General features: G+C 37.4%; 1 protein-coding gene across 2 annotated transcripts in view; it reads right to left on the reverse strand.

Annotated features, from left to right (window-relative positions):
- The window catches only part of LOC150077096 (papilin-like), a 724,323-nt gene that overhangs the window by 511,531 nt on the left and 195,711 nt on the right, over window positions 1–17,081 (reverse strand). For both annotated transcript variants that reach the window (XM_090386252.1, XM_090386253.1), the window contains exon 7: window positions 8,665–8,788. In XM_090386252.1, the coding sequence (XP_090242378.1) occupies window positions 8,665–8,788 (124 nt within the window). The remainder of the gene's footprint in view (window positions 1–8,664; window positions 8,789–17,081) is intronic.

The raw sequence follows: 17,081 nt of genomic DNA on the forward strand, positions 1-17,081 counted from the left end.
CAACAATTTCTCCTCCACTTTACTCTCAGTTATTAAAAGATTCTCTAGCTTACTGCCAGAGTTGAATACCCCTCTGGCATTCCCCTCGCTGAATAACTCCTCATGTGTGAATGTCGATGAAAAATATTCATTTAGTTTGTTAGCTACCTGAGCAGGATCATCAACAGTTAGCATTAGCATTAGCAGAGGCATATGATGCAAGAAAGCAAGCTTATTCAGCATCAGCCAAAAAAAAAAAAAAAAAAACCACTCCCATTTCACCCCTCCGTTCGTTCGAAATACCTGTCCAGTTGAGCTTTAAATTTGTTTAGGCTATCAACTTCAACAACAAGTGATGGAAGTCGGTTCCACCAACCAACCACCCGCTGGCCAAAGGCAAATTTCCGCACATCTATCCGACATCCGTCCTTCCTCAATTTGAATTTATGCCCTCTGAGGTGATTATTCTGAGAAAGATGAAGAATCCCATTGGCATTGAGCATGCTCAAACCATTCAAAGCCTTATACACCTCTATCAGATCACCTCGCCGGTGCCTAGTCTCCAGACTCTGTAATTTGCAAAACTTAAGCCTTTCTTCGTAAGAGCAACCCTTTCTTCCATTTACTAATCTTGTTGCCCTTCTCTGTACCCGTTCCAGCAGCTCTACATCCTTCTTGAAATGAGGCCTCCAGACCTGTATACAGTACTCAAGATGTGGCCTAACCATTGCCTTATACAAGGGAATAATCACCTCCTTATCCCTGCTAGAAAAATTCCTGTATATCATTGACAAGACACCATGAGCTACTCTTGCAGCTCGTCTGCACTGCTCAGAGAACTTCATATCTGCCTGCACAATTACCCCCAGGTCCTTTTCATTCTCCACCACTGTCAGTGTAGTACCGCAGAGTTGATACGTTGCTCTGGGGTTACTGTTTCCCATATGCAGCACTTTACATTTGTCGATGTTAAACCTCATTTGCCACCTCTCAGCCCATCTGTTCAACCTTTCCAGATCCTGTTGCAGCAGCATAGCATCAGTATTGTCCTTAACGACCCTGCCAACCTTTGTATCATCTGCAAACTTGGACATTAAACTTGATATCCCATCATCAATATCATTCATAAACACCGAAAACAACAACGGACCCAACACTGAACCTTGAGGAACTCCACTAATAACATTAGTCCACGTTGAGCAGTGTCCATTGATTACCACTCTCTGTCTTCTGCCACTCAACCATCCCCTTATCCATAGCAGCAATTTGCCTCCAATGCCACACTGCTCCAATTTGTGCAGCAGTCTTCCGTGTGCAACAGTATCAAAAGCCTTTCTAAGATCCAAATATATAATATCAAAGTTATTCCCTGCATCCAGTTCTTTTGTAACTACATCATAGTATCCAATCAAATTGGTCAGGCAAGACCTGCCCTTAACAAAACCATGCTGCGTCTGAGCTATAACTGAATTCTTGTCTAGATGATCCTGCAGTGCTTCTTTAACCAGTGCCTCCATTAATTTACCTGGAACAGAAGTTAAACTAACAGGTCTATAATTACTTGTGTCAGCCTTTGATCCTCCTTTGTGAATTGGGGTTACATTTGCACATCTCCAGTCTATGGGTACCTCCCCTGAGTCCAAAGAAGCTCTCATAATTATGGCTAGGGGTTTGCATACTTCCTTTGCTGCCTCCTTTAATATAACTGGATAGATCCCATCCACCCCAGGTGCCTTTTTTATGTTTATCCTCAACAATATCTCCTCCACTTTCCTCTCAGTTATTACAAAATCATCCAGCTCACTGCCAATGTTTACTTTACCTACATCATTCTCCTTCCTGAATAACTCCTCATGCGTGAATGTAGATGCAAAATACTCGTTTAGATTGTTAGCCACCTGAGCAGGATCCTCAACTGTTGAACCATCAATATCCAGTGGACCAATCTGATTCATCCCTTTCCTTTTCGAGTTCAAGTATGTAAAGAACTCTTTTCTGTTTTTCTTTTCATCCTTTGCCAAGGATTTTTCATAGTCTGCCTTTGCCTGCCTAATCTCCGTTGTGACTTGGTTACAGACCAACTTATATCTATCATAGGCTTCCATGTCACCCATTAATTTGTATGTATCCCATGCATTTTTCTTCTCTGCCACATCTCTCATTAGTTCATCTGACAACCATTTAGGCCTAAACCTTGAATAATATTTCTTAGTTGGTATGTAAAGCCTGGTAGCCTCCAAGAAAGATTAGTTCCTTGAATGCTTCCCATTTTGAGTTTGCTGTTGGTAACATCATCAGTTGGTCCCACTGTATAGAATTTAAATACTGTCTCAGACCATCATAGTCGCCTTTACGAAAACAAAAACCCTTCCCTGTACCTCTGATGGTAGTTACCTCCTTGAGTAAATCCCACTTCAACACACTGTGATCACTGCCACCTAGTGGTTCATTTATCTGCAGGTTCTTAATGCATGAAGAATCACTACTGATAATCAGATCAAGAGTATTGCTCCCTCTTGTTGCCTCACGAACATGCTGATGTAGAAAACAACCATCCAATAAATCCACAAAAGCCTTGCTAGTGTGCGAGTGACCAACCCACAAATTCCAGTCAATATCTGGGAAATTAAAATCCCCCATTATAAGACTCTCTGATTTACTGGCCCACTCTATTTCCCTGTACAATATCTTATTATACTCATCAGAGTCATTAGGCCTATAGCACACTCCTACTCTCAATTTTGATTTCCCTATGCTTATGTCACACCAAACTGACTCGACGCTGCCCTGTCCATCGATGTCGACTGGCTTCACTTCCTTGGACTTTATGTGTTTCTTAATTAATAGCATAACCCCTCCTCCCCTCCTGTCCTGTCTATCCTTTCTATACACATTGTATTCCCCAAATTCCAGTTCCGCATTACTTATATCTGTGTGACACCACGTCTCTGATATCCCAACAATATCTGCCTTTGATGTTTTGAGCAATACCTCAAATTCATCAAATTTATTTACCAAACTCCTAGCATTGGTGTACACGCAGGTATACATGCACCTGTTTCTATTCTTAGCTACCCTAACACAACCCATGTGTTTACTTGTACCGCAATGACTACCAGCAGTCTCTGAAATATCCTGCATCTTGTTTTTCAGACTTCTGCTCATTTCAATAGAAGCAGTGCAAGAATCACTTCCACCTCTGCCAGTGGCTACTGTTAATCTATTAGTCATTGTATCCCCCCCAACTAGCAGTTTTCCGACCCACCTAACACTGCCTCGACAGCATCAGCAAATATTCTTGCACCCTTTCTATTTAAGTGTATCCCATCCCTGTAGAAGCAATCTCTCCTGTTAACAAGTACAGTCCACGCTGAAAAAAATTCTACCCCTTGAGCCTTGCACAATCCCTCCAGGGCCGAATTGATCGACAAGGCTCTCATCATATACTCCCTCCTATCGTGTCTGGGCAGAATTGCAGACACTTTCAAGTTCAACCCTAATTCACGGCTTTTTTTCAACAGTGACCTGTACTTGCTAAGTAATTCTGCCGGTCTCCTACTCTTAATATCATTAGTGCCAACGTGTACAACTATATCACCTTTTGTGCCCTTAAAAGTTGATATCCGCTCTACAATGTCATCAACCTTTGCCCCTGGCAGACATACCCTGGTCCTATTCCACCTATCCTTTTTACAAAGGATGTTCCCCGTTTCCCTGATAATAGAGTCACCAACAACTACTAGTTCCTGTGGGACCAGCGCATTCTGCCTAGGGGGCTGCTTCTGTGTTGCCTGATGACCAAGTGCAAGCTCTGGCGTTGATGTGGGCAGCTGAGAGCTTGATGGGCCCCTCAATTTATTTCCTTCGAGGGCATCCACCCTGTCCTTCAAGCTCTCATAAAGGCCCATAACAACGCTGAGTTGTCGCCTGATTTCCTTGCACTCCTTACATCGTGCACACACAAAGACATCCCCCTTGGCAGTATCATGTCCCGTACCCGACTGCTCCGCAAACATCAAGCAAACAGTGCATTTTAATAGACTGTGATTCAGAGGGCAACTGCCCCCCTCAGTTCTCCCCTGAACCACAGCACTCCCATTAGCTTGAGCCTTTTGCTTTGCTGCTCTGGTCAGAGTCATGATTCCGATTTAATTCAATAAAATTCAAAACAAAAATTAAATCCTTAAGTTATATCCCAAAACAGTTATGTTATATATATATTTTTTTCGGTATCTAGTGTTTTCTACGAGTTCCCTTTATACAACTTCCGTATCACGTGTACCACTATAGTTATGTATTAATTATTTGTTAGATTAAGTCGTTATATATATATATATATATATATATATAGAGTTAAAAGTACAATTTAATTGACAATAAAGTTTATCAAGATTAATAGCTTTACTGATTAATTGACAATATTATATTATGCACTATACGACACTAAGCTTATGCTATCGTGTAAAAATGGCGGGAAATCACGAACGGTATTTCTACGGACTCGTAAGTATTGATTAGCTTCGAAATCTCGCTATCTCAATTTAGAATAAACTAAGGATCCTGACTAGGTCTATAATCTACTTATAGAAGATAATTTGATATAACAGTTGGTTAATAAATCGACTAAATTTGGTTAAAAAAAAATTTGGTTTGTGACACGTGGATTTGATACCGTTACCGATACTAAGTAATATCTACAAAATCTCTGTCTAAGTTAAACTTTAAACTAAGTATCGTAACTAGGAATATAAAGCTACTCTAGAAAATAAGTTAATATGACAATTTAAACTAATAAAGCAGAAAATAAATCAGGAAAAACTTCTCTGTTTGAAGAGCTTTAAGGAGCAATGTCTGCACAGGTTAACCTCGCACCCAGACAGTTGACCCATCAATATCAAGTGGACCAATCTGATTCATCCCCTTCCTTCTAGAGTTTACATAAGTAAAGAACTCTTTGCTGTTTTTCTTTGCATCCCTTGCCAAAGATTTCTCGTAATCTGCCTTCGCCTGCCTAACCTCCTTTGTAACTTGGTTACAGATCAACTTGTCTCTATCATAGGCTTCTGTGTCACGTGTTAATTTGTATGTATCCCATGCATTTTTTTTCTCTGCCATATGTCTCATTAGTTCATCTGACATCCACTTAGGCCTAAACCTTGAACAATATTTCTTAGTTGGTATGTAAAGCCTAGTAGCTTCCAAGATAACTTATAAGTGATTCATTTCTTCTTCTTGTTTCAGCCAAACCGATGATATTCCAATTCACATTTTCTAATTCCTTTTCCAGCTCTAATATCCTGTCTTCACCGATGAGTGATCGTACGTTATAACAGGCCAAGTTCAGTTTCCGTGCATGGCAGCCTGGTCATACCCAGAGATTCTTAGCACCCTCTGCTTCCACTCTGATCCTCTCACTGCCGTAAGAGGGAGAGTGAAAGCTGCTGGGGACTGAGGGCCATTTGTATTGTTGTGCTGTCATATGCTGGAGGGTTTGGTCTTTTCCTCTTCATGTTGACCAGGCATCTTGAAGAGAACCACTCTACACGTTCGTTGCCACCTAAGTGACGTAACAGGGCTTACCGTTGAGAAGGTGTGCATGAGTGGATTTTAGGGAGGCAGGCCAACCGGACTTCTCCTAAATCTTCTGTAATAGAGAGATATTGGATCCATCAATGTTTTAGGCTGAGTGTCTGATAACACACAGGATACCTGTTCCCCTCTAAGCCCATAGAGGCTTAGAGGGGAACAGGTGCATTATATTGCACGATTTTGCATTGCATGAGGGTTTCTAGAAACACAAGTATCGTGCTATACGAGGACTGACTGTATATATACAGTAGAACCTCAATAAATCCATCATCTGCAGGCACTTTCCGAATTTTTGAAAATTCCAGTTATTTTGAAGAAATATATACAGTATTTTTGATCTGTATAACCTTACTGAATGATAGTTGCCAGAATTAACCCAAAATGTTAACTCATACTACTGGGTAATAGATCTACCTAAAAATATAGGTCATGGGTTCAAATGCTGCATTCAGTAAGGATATTGCAATTGCCCACTATTTTTTTGTAATTTTTACCAATATTATAAATATGAGGCAAAAATAACACTATGATTTCAGCAATTAAATCATCTTAAAAACTACATAATACTACTGTACTATTAAGTACTAAACTGTGAACTAAATATATACTACTATATTATTAAGTACTATACTGTGAACTAGTATTAAATTTGTCACAAAATGAATGATTTTATACATGGCAGATATACAGTAATAAGGACATACAATCTAAGAAATGTAAAACAGAATGCAATCATATACAGTCTAGGAAGTGTAAAACAGTACGCAATAATGAGCTTAAGACCAGGAAATGTAAAACTTTATGCAAAACAGAAATAAGTTGGTATTTGAAATTATTAATGGAACATGCTGCATATTTTGGCACTTGCAGTGCTTTTTTGAAGTCCAGCTAACTGTTTTTTAGCTATCCTTTTACAGCTCTACCCTTGGAGGAATACTCAAAAAGTTCCAGATTTTGAGGTTCTATTCTGTGTGTGTGTGTGTGTGGGTGGGTGGGTGTGTGTGTGTGTGTGTGTGTGTGGGTGGGTGGGTGGGTGTGTGTGTGTGCGCGCGCGTGCGTGCGTGCATGTGCATGCATACAGTAAACTCTTTGAAATCCAGCATCCTCAAGGATTGAGAGGCATCAGATTTCAAAATTTTCCAGATTTCAGAGAAGTATACCTAGTGATTGAACAGTTTGGAGAAGCAAATTTCAAAGAACATTAAGCACTAACAAATGAACTTATTTACATTTGTAAACATTTATAATGTTTAGAGATGTAACAGATAGTACTAATAGTTGAAATGTAAATAACCGTTCAATTTGTTAAATATGAACAAATGACAATAAACATAGTTACAGCAAATGTTGTCATGTACCATAATGCGAATTTTAAATGCATGCCTAGAAGAGCATCAGGGAAAAGATATCAATGAATGTGCTTCAGAAAAAAAAAAACTTTTGCATGCGAGAAATAAAAAAATTAACTATTCTTAAGCAACAATTATAATGATGTATGTGCAATATTTATCAGTTTATGACATTTTGATTTTATTAATGTACTTTGGAGAAATTTGATCAATTTTTTTGAACCTAATAACAAAGATCACTAAATTTCATTTTTGCAGTAATTATAACTATAGCAGAAAAAACTAACAAGAGAAAAGGATTAGTAGTGACCAAGGTCACTACTAATCCTTTTCTTCCACTGCATTACTATGGAGTGGGAAGCCAAGTGAATGACCATAAAAGCTGCTTGTTATTGTTCTCCCTACCAAAGGTAGCAAAAAACATTAGATGTATGGAATTAAATTTGTTGTTTGTGAGCATCAGTAAGTCACTGTTTACGGAAGAGATTAACCATTGATTTAATGAGTCATACACACATAAGTTCAGCTGCTATGTCAAGAGGAACCAGTTAGTTCTGAAACAGGCTGTCAGCAGTCTCATCTTTTAAACAAACAGCGGATTAACCTTGATGAGATCTGTTTGCATGAGATCTTTACGGATGAGATCTTTATGGATGAGATCCATAAAGGCAACTCATTGCAAAGTCAGGTTTGTTCTGATGTGAGAATTAAGTCCATTGCATTATCTATGCATTTTTAATCCTAATGGCTGCAAAAACAGTTTAAAAGATAAAGTCCTGCAAGCATAAAGTCTTTTAAAGAGAGAAATATCATCCCTTTTTCACACAGATTAAGAATCTATGAATCTTAAGAATTAATCTATGAAACATTTGCCACTCATATCAGTGATCAAATGTGATCACTGATATGAGTGGCAAATTGTTTTCTTAATATTTCAGATTTTCAAATGTTGATTTCTTTTTATAAAATGTGCTGGATTTTAAAGGATTTTGATTATAAACCAAATTTCACAGAGTTTGTTGTATGTGTCTAAATAAATAAATAAATATATATATATATTTTTTTTTATTTATTATTATTTTTTTTTATTTAGTATTTTTGTATTAATTTTTTTATTTCTGGGAATTGTTTTAATACTTTTATTTCCTCTGCATTTTTTTCAAATACTTTTCACTGTTAAAATTGTTATAAAATGAGCAGTAATATGAGTAATAATGATCCAACTCAGGGTTATAAGAAAATGAACAAGCTAATAACAAAACTGAATAATAATTATGATGATACTAAAAAAAAAACTGCTCGTCTAAAATGGAAAAAAAAAAAAAAAAAAAACTACCAACATAAGCTTGGAGGAGAAGGTACATTTGTCCAAGATAAAAATGTGAAAGAACCAGAAATTTGTGCAAGGTATTTAAAACTGACTCAAAGAGACTAGCAAAGAATTAAAACATAGCTCTATATCACAAAGAGGAGACCTGATCAAAGTAAAATCAAATTGTGAAAAGTTCTAAAATCTTCAGATGATATATCAATTGTTTTCATTTTTGAAAATTAAATTTAGAATTTAAAAGGAAACTGATGCACCTGTTTCCAGGTTTTTCCTTTTTTCTAATTTTAAAATTAAAAGTGTAAAAAAAAATAATATAGGTTAATTATGATAGTATTCTTCAGTATTCATATTATGAATAGAAGAACAACTGAAGAATAAATATCATATTATTTACACTATATATAATTACAAACCTACCTACTTGCAAGTTGTCTAAGTCAAAAACACCATGGACAGTTTTGCAGCTGCTTCCATCACCACCACACTCTCTGCATTTGTCTTCTTTTGTGTTGGAGCCCAAGATCATGTCACACCCAACTGGCTGAGTAAAAGAAGTATTATCAGGGTTACCCGTGACAGTATTTTCATAGTTAAAGCAAATAAATTTCAGATCTGTGCATGAGTATCTTTTGTATTTAGGATAATATTTTTCACATTAAAAAACAAAGATAAATCAGGATTAAAATTATATACATGATTTCAATTTTAAAACAGCTTTCTGAGTAGTTGCAAATTAACAAATATTATAAATTTATATGACATAGCAAAGCATAAGATAGCTTATTTTCTTAAAACTTAAAACTAATACTATAAACTTATACACATGAGGAGTTATTCAGGAAGGGGAATGCCAGAGGTGTATTCAACTCTGGCAGTGAGCTAGATAACCTTGTAATAACTGAGAGTAAAGTGGAGGAGAAATTGTTGAAGATAAACACAAGAAAGGCACCTGGAATCTATCCTGTTATATTAAGGGAGGCAGCAAAAGAAGTAAGCAAACCCTTAGCCATAATTATGAGAGCTTCCCTGGACTGAGGGGAGGTACCCATGGACTGGAGATATGCAAATGTGACCCCAATCCACAAAGGAGGATCAAAGGGAGACACAGGTAATTACAGACCTGTTAGTTTATCTTCTGTTCAAGGCAAATTAATGGAGGCACTGGTTAAAGAAGCATTGCAGGATCATCTAGACAAGACTTCAGTTATGTTGTTGTTATTTGGTTTTTTAGGAGCATTAGCAACTAAGGCCATATTGCTCCGGGTATATGCAGTGGGCATTCCCTGACCTTTCCGCATCCTCCGTATTTGGTGGTCACGGGCTCGAACCCCGGTCTAATCAAGAAGCATGTGCTACACACTGCTGCTCCAGCCCACCTGGCTATGGAGGCACCTCTTCAGTTATAGCTCAGACACAGCATGGGTTTGTTAAGGGGAAGTCTTGTCTGACTAATTTGATTGGATACTATGATGTAGTCACAAAGGAACTGGATGCAAAGAATAACTTTGATATCATATATTTGGATCTTAGAAAAGCCTTTGATACTGTTGCACATGGAAGACTACTGCACAAATTGTAGCAGTGTGGCGTTTGAAGCAAATTGCTGCTATGGATAAAGGGATGGTTGAGTGGGAGAAGACAGAGAGTGGTAATCAAAGGACACTGCTCTTCGTGGACTAATGTTATTAGTGGAGTCCCTCAGGGTTCAGTGTTGGGTCCATTGTTGTTTTCTGTATTTATAAATGATATTGATGATGGTATATCAGGCTTAATGTCCAAGTTTGCAGATGATACGAAGGTTGGCAGGGTTGTTAATGACACTAATGACAGCACACACTGCTGCAATAGGATCTAGAAAAGTTGAGCAGATGGGTTGAGAGGTGGCAAATGAAGTTTAACATTGACAAATGTAAAGTACTACATATGGGAAGCAGTAATCGCAGAGTAACGTATCAACTCTGTGGTACCACACTGACAGTGGCAGAGAATAAAAAGGACCTGGGGGTAATATTGCAGGCAGATATGAAGTTTTCTGAGCAGTGCAGACAAGAGTCTGCACTGCTTTTCTGCAAGAGTAGCTCATGGTGTCTTGTCAATGATATACAGGAATTTTTTGCTGACAGGGCTAGCCGGGTGGGTAAAGTGCTTGCCTGGCAACCCAAATGTCGCGGGTTTGAATCCTGCCTCGGGCTTGGATCAAAGTACTGCAAAAACCTTGGGAGGTACATTATGGCCACAGAAGCCGATGCGGCAACAACTACCAAAAAAAAAACAGGAATTTTTCTAGCAGGGATAAGGAGGTGATTAACCCCTTGTATAAGACAATGGTCAGGCGACACCCTGAGTACTGTATACAGGTCTGGAGGCCTCATTTTAAGAAGGATGTAGAGCTGTTGGAACGAGTACAGAGAAGGGCAACAAGATTAGTGAATGGAACAAAGGGTTGCTCTTACGAAGAAAGGCTTAAGTTTTGCAGATTACAGTGTCTGGAGACTAGGCACCTGTGAGGTGATCTGATTGAGGTGTATAAAGCCTTGAATGGTTTGAGCATGCTCAATGCTGATGGGATTCTTCCTCTTGCTCAGAATCGCCTGAGAGGGCATAAATTCAAATTGAGGAAAGACGGTTGTAGGATAGATGTGCAGAAGTTTGCCTTTAGCCAGCGGGTGGTTGATTGCTGGAACAAACTTTCATCTGTCATTGTAGAAGTTGATAGCTTAAATAGATTCAATGCAAAACTTGACAAACATTTGGAGTGAGTGTATGGGTGAAATAAGGTTTTTTTGTTTTTTTTTTATATAAGCTTGCTTTCTTGCATCATGTGCCTTTGCTAATGCTAATGCTAATACTTGTCATCAAATATTATAAATTAAAAACAGATCCAATCTTAACATTGAAAATTTAATGCCTCAGGAAATTACTAACATTGGCAAAAGAGCTCAAAAAAAAAAACCAACTGCATTTTTATTTTCGCAATTCACAGCAAATAATTAAATTTCTATAATTTTTTTTTTCTCCATCACTTATCAAACATAAGATATTAGCATAAGATATTTTCTCTGCCACTTATCAAACATAAGATATTAGCAGGGAGCATACCTGAAGAAGAGAAAAGTTATGTTTACAATATAACAAAGAAAATGATGTTAACAACATGATTTTTAATAATCATAAGGCTATCTCATAAATAAAAAAAATATTTCTTTTTAATCAGCAGAGTATTGGAAAATGTATCCATTTATTAATCATAATTATCAGTACTGTATCAGAGGCATCAAAAAAAAAAAAAAAAAAAAAATCGTGTGCCGATCACGCATAGCAGAAGTTAAGTGAAATTTTATTATTATATTATTATTATTATTATTATTAGCCATATGGTGCAAGGAAGCCTGAGGCTTATGCTGCACCAGCCAAAAAAAAAAAAATTCCCAAGTTACCCCCCTGTGTGTGTGTGTGTGTGTGTGTGTGTGTGTGTGTGTGTGTGTGTGTGTGTGTGTGTGTGTGTGTGTGTGTGTGTGTGTGTGTGTGTGTGTGTGTGTGTGTGTGTGAGAGAGAGAGAGAGAGAGAGAGAGAGAGAGAGAGAAGTAGAAAGTAGAAAGGCATCACCAAGAAGAGAAGAATGATGATATCCAGCTCAGGACCCTGGGTTTGCCAAGCCCATACTCACCAGATGTGAGCCCCCGGGGTTATATGTCATTAGGTGAACATTTATCTCTTGACTGAGGATCCCGTATTGACCGTACCAATGCTACAGGCAACGAATCTGCATGAATGGGAGCCTCAAAGGTATGAGAAGTTCCGCTACCAAATCTAGTTTCAGCAAGTGCTGTGGCATCGGATGATATTTAAAACCATTTGACTTTGATAGAGCCGGAATCGCTTTGTTCTTGAGAGAGCCAGAACAGCTGTTACAGGCCAACATTTGGCTTACATCCTCATTTGGAATGCTGTTTGAAGAAGAGTGTGTTTCGAGCTGCTACAATCTTCCATCATTCTTGAACCAAAGCCACTCACACACAGAACAGACTAAACCGAAATCATTATCCAGGAATGTATGTTTAAACTGTGCGTGGATGCTTCAGTGTTTCTTAAAATCCTGTTGCTGCTCTGGCTGCGTATTACACCCACTAAGTGTTGAATGATTTGATGGAGTAATTCTGGCATTTAGTTTTGGCTTCTTCACTTTTCGTTTACGACTGGGCTTTGAGGACTCTTCATCGTTTTTATTTGTAGTATCAACTTCCATGACCCCTTCTTCCAAATTCACTTCTAACATTTCTGGGAAGAGATGTAAGGCTCTGAAGATGTGGATGGACCTTCTCTGGCTTCTTTGTTCAACTCCATCACATGCTGTAATTTGTTCCATTGTTGAAATAGCTTAGATCTCTCCTTCATACTCAATGGAGGTGGTTTCAGTGGTCGCTTTGCACATATACGTGCTCTATACGCCTTATATTGAGAAGCTTCCTCAATGATTCATGTTGAGGACATGGACATCTGCCATGCTGGTTCAGTGTGGGTTGGCAGATTGACCATATTTAGCAGTCAGGAGCTTGAACCTTAGTCTACTCAAACAGCGTGTACTACTGCACTCCCACTTCTGACCACTTGACTAAAGAGGCCTCATATAAAGGCATATTAATCTTATATTCTTCCAATTACTGAACATGCTATTGGAATCTGGTCCACATCTAAATCATAACAAATAAGGCCATGGCAACTGCTTGGAAAATATTGTGATTCTGATCCAACTCAATAATTCAAGGCATTCAAGATAAAGAGGCTAAAAACAAAAATTGAAAAATAAGGAATAATGATACTGAAAAACCTCACATATAAAATGAATAAGAACAACAGCCACCAACAAAATTAAAATGAATATCTATTTGGATGAATAAAGGTTGAGGTAAGTGTTTTTAAAATTTTAAATAAATTAATCATTGGTAAATTTAATTGCCTAATGCTGTTAGCCTGGATCAATTTTTCTGCACCACTAATATTACCAATGAAACTAATCCACTATAAATGGTTTCTTATGAGAGAACGAGTTTTTCACATTTTAGCTATTGCCTCTAAATAGCTAGATTAGCAATCAGTTATATCTATTTGTGGTCTAAACACCAAGGTTTCATTAATAATCACTGTGAAACTAGAGCCTAAGCGAGCTGGCTGCTTTCTTTGGTCAACCTTTTGGATTTTGTTTACTGAGTACCCCTCTTCACTAGATTATTATAAATTATGATTTTAAATTTATGCCTTTTTAACTTATATTCTTCTTGAATTTTTTTTTTAAATTACAGGTACTGCACTTCTTATCCAGGAAGTTTAGCACCCAAACCAAACTGAATTTATGATCTTAGGCCTAGCATGCACTTAAAACCGATATAAACAATGAAAATCAAGCAAGAAATTATTTTTATTGTTTAGCAAACTGTCATTCTTAATTCCACTTTCAAAGCAGGATCTGTTTGATCTATATTCATAAATTAAATCTCAGCCAAAGCCTCTATGGCTTCATGGTCATTAAAAACCTTCTCACCACACTTTAAGGAGAGAAAGGGCTGCTTAGCACTGAAATTTTTTGTTTTAATGCTGCCTAATCCATTCAACCAAAGCTTTATTCCTATTAGTAGTCTTTGCTTGGGGTCAAGTTTTTTGACATCCATTAATTTAGGAACACATTGCTGTCAGCAAAACATTTATGCAACTGTTCCTTCTGCTTGTTACAAGATCATATAGAACACCATACATGTTTCATTGCCCCATACCAGAAATGATCCAAGTGGAAACATTTTGCTCCAGTGTCATAAAACATACCCAAACTCTTCACTTAATTGTTTCCCTAGAAGCATCTTTCTCTAATTTCATAACTACACATTCTTTATAGACAATAATTTCCTACTGGTCATTAATAAAAATTGGAGTAAATAAATAATCCCAGAAAAACAAGTCTATACACAAAAAAGGGGAGGCTTGAACCGAGGAGGTCTATATGCCAATCAAAAAAGTGTTCATCCAGAAAACTTCTTAGTTACTGTTGCTAACCAACTAGTTTTAAAATTATCCATTTCTGGTCCTCCTAGATTTACAGAGGCTGGATAAATGATTTGGTGCATGTACTACATCAGCATTTTGCAATAAATATGGGCACTGGTTTTAGACTCTGGAGCTATTTAAATTTCATGTTATTGGTTACTCAACTAACCCATCTGGTTACTGAACTTATTTTAAAACTTTGGCAACAGATATTAAAATCAAAATCACATTTATTCCACCCACCACAACGCAGCAGTCCATTAACCAGGGAAAGGTTGTTGTGTTTAAAGTGCACTTGTGATATATCAAAGATACATACAGCAAAGATGGTTGGTTTAACTACCAGAAAATTTTGGCACACAATTACAACATCACAAATGCAGCAAAAATATGAAAGGTATGGAATGAAATAACAATCAGATGCACAACCAAGATGTGGAAAACAGTTTGGCATGCATCTCTTAATTATTTCTGTTAAAAACATCCTGAACCATGTCAAATTCACAACAAAACTGCACAACTTGAATAACGGGCTAATTTTAATGAAGTCACTAAAGAAAAAGTGTTGTGTCTCGGGGAGAACTGAAAGAAGCAGTTCTAAAAATTGCAGCTTCATAAAATGTGCTACTTGTTTAATGTCTGCAGACTCAGAACAGGACAAGATACAGCCAAAAGGGATGTCTTTGTGTGTGTCTGGTGGAAAAAGCATGAACTTATTCTGATGAGCATTTATGAGAGCCTGAAGAACAGGACTGATGCCCTTGAAGGAATTAAAATGAGGGGTCCATCAACCTCTCAGCTGCCCACCTCATCACCAGAGCTCACACTCATCAATTAGAAAATACAGCAACAATCCTAAAAGCCAGAATGCAGTGGTCCCAGAGAAGGTAGTTATCAGGAAAACAGGAAATATACTGTGCAAAAAGGATAGGTAGAACAGCACTAGGGTAAGTCTGCAAGAGGGTAAAGTTGATATTGTTTATGTTGGTACTAATGATATTAAGAGTAGAATATCTGAGGATTTGCTTAACAAAGACAGAGCAATGTTGAGAAAAAGTTGCAGGTCGGGATTAAATTTTGAAGTGCCCAATTCTGCCCAGACATGATAGGAGGGAGTACAAGATGAGAGCCTTGCCAATCAGTTCAGCCCTGAAGAGACTGTGCAAGGCTCATGGGATTAAATTTCTCTTGGATTGGTCCAAGATAAGAGAAATTGGATAAGAGAAATTTAATCCCATGGAGATATTGTTTTTAATAACAGGAGAAATTGTTTTTACAGGGATGGGACACACTAAAATAGAAGGGATGCAAGGATATTTGCTATGCTGTCAAGGCAGTGTTAGCTTGGTCAGAGCGCGCCTCCGTAGCCAGATGGGAAGGAGCAGCAGTGCGTAGCACATGCTTCTTGATTAGACCGGGGTTTGAGCCTGTCACCACCAAATACGGAGGATGCAGAAAGGTCAGGGAATGACCACCGCATATTCGCGGAGCAATATGGCCTTAGTTGCTAATGCTCCTAAAAACCAAACAACAACAAACAAACAAACAGCTTGGTCAGAAAAACTGCTAGACTGGGATGATATAGTGACTAGTAGTTTTACAACAGGCTGTAGGCAGAGGTGAAATTAATTTTTGTGCTGCTTCAATTGGGACACTGCAACCAAGAAAACAAGGTTGCAAGATCACAAGATTACAAGACCTGCTGGTGGTCCCTGTGGGACAAGCAATTACATGGAATGTGTCAGGGTTACTAGGAGAAAAAACAGGTGCACATATACTTGCTTTTACACTAATGCTAGGAGTAGAGTAAATAAATTTGACGAATTCGAAGTACTAGTTAGGTTATCAAATGTGCACATTATAGTCATATCAGAAACATGGTACCACTCAGATATAGGGAATGCACAAATTTGAATATGGAGAGTACAACATTTACAGAAACAACTGACAGGAAGGATGGGTTTTATGTTTTGAATATATCTTTCATTCAATACACATATATACACAGTGTTTCAGTTAAAATGCGCCTGTGTCTATCTCACTTATTTTTATGTTTAAGCCATTTATTGTCTGGATTTTCTTCATCATAGTTGGGCTGAAATTTTTGAATTTGATGTTAAAACTGGACTAAGTCTAGCATTCAGATTTTACAATATCTAAATTTAAAGTTGGTCTAATCAACTGTTTTTTCTTAGTAGGAAAGTTGTTCATTTCATTGATTTAGTCTAAAAACATCATTGGTGTACTTCTTGAAACAAATGTAAGCTGATTTTAAATGAATAAAAAAAATAATAACAATGGTTGTATAGGACAGTTACTCTTCGGTATGTATGTTTGGCTGTCTGGCTGTATGATTGCAGTTGCTCTGTGATTCCTCATGCTACAACCATTGTATTATTATGAATTTAAGCATCTGAGCAGTGAAGAACCTTAGAGTGAAGAATGCTACTTCATAAAATATATATTATGACAAATTCCCATAGTGTGCAAAAGCAAATTACAGAAAAATAAAATAAAAATTTTTAGGTGCTTTCATTCTTATTGGTCATTTAAATGAAACCATGTGTTTCGTGTATTTAAGAAAAATAAATACATGAATATATAGGTCACCCTCTTTCCCATAGCAAAGGCTTTTACAACCCCAGCATATAATACAGTTAAAATAAACTAACAATTTAATCAGTTTTCCACTGTGCCTAAAGTTGTTAGAAAGAGTTTTGTTTCTTATCATAGTTATCATCTATATAATCATGAAATGTATAAAGTTTAGTTTTAAATATTTTGGAAACAGTTTGATT

The sequence above is a fragment of the Mastigoproctus giganteus genome, chromosome 12, assembly GCF_048544385.1.
Source record: "Mastigoproctus giganteus isolate SK-2022 chromosome 12, ASM4854438v1, whole genome shotgun sequence".
Taxonomy (NCBI): Eukaryota; Metazoa; Arthropoda; class Arachnida; order Uropygi; family Thelyphonidae; genus Mastigoproctus; species Mastigoproctus giganteus.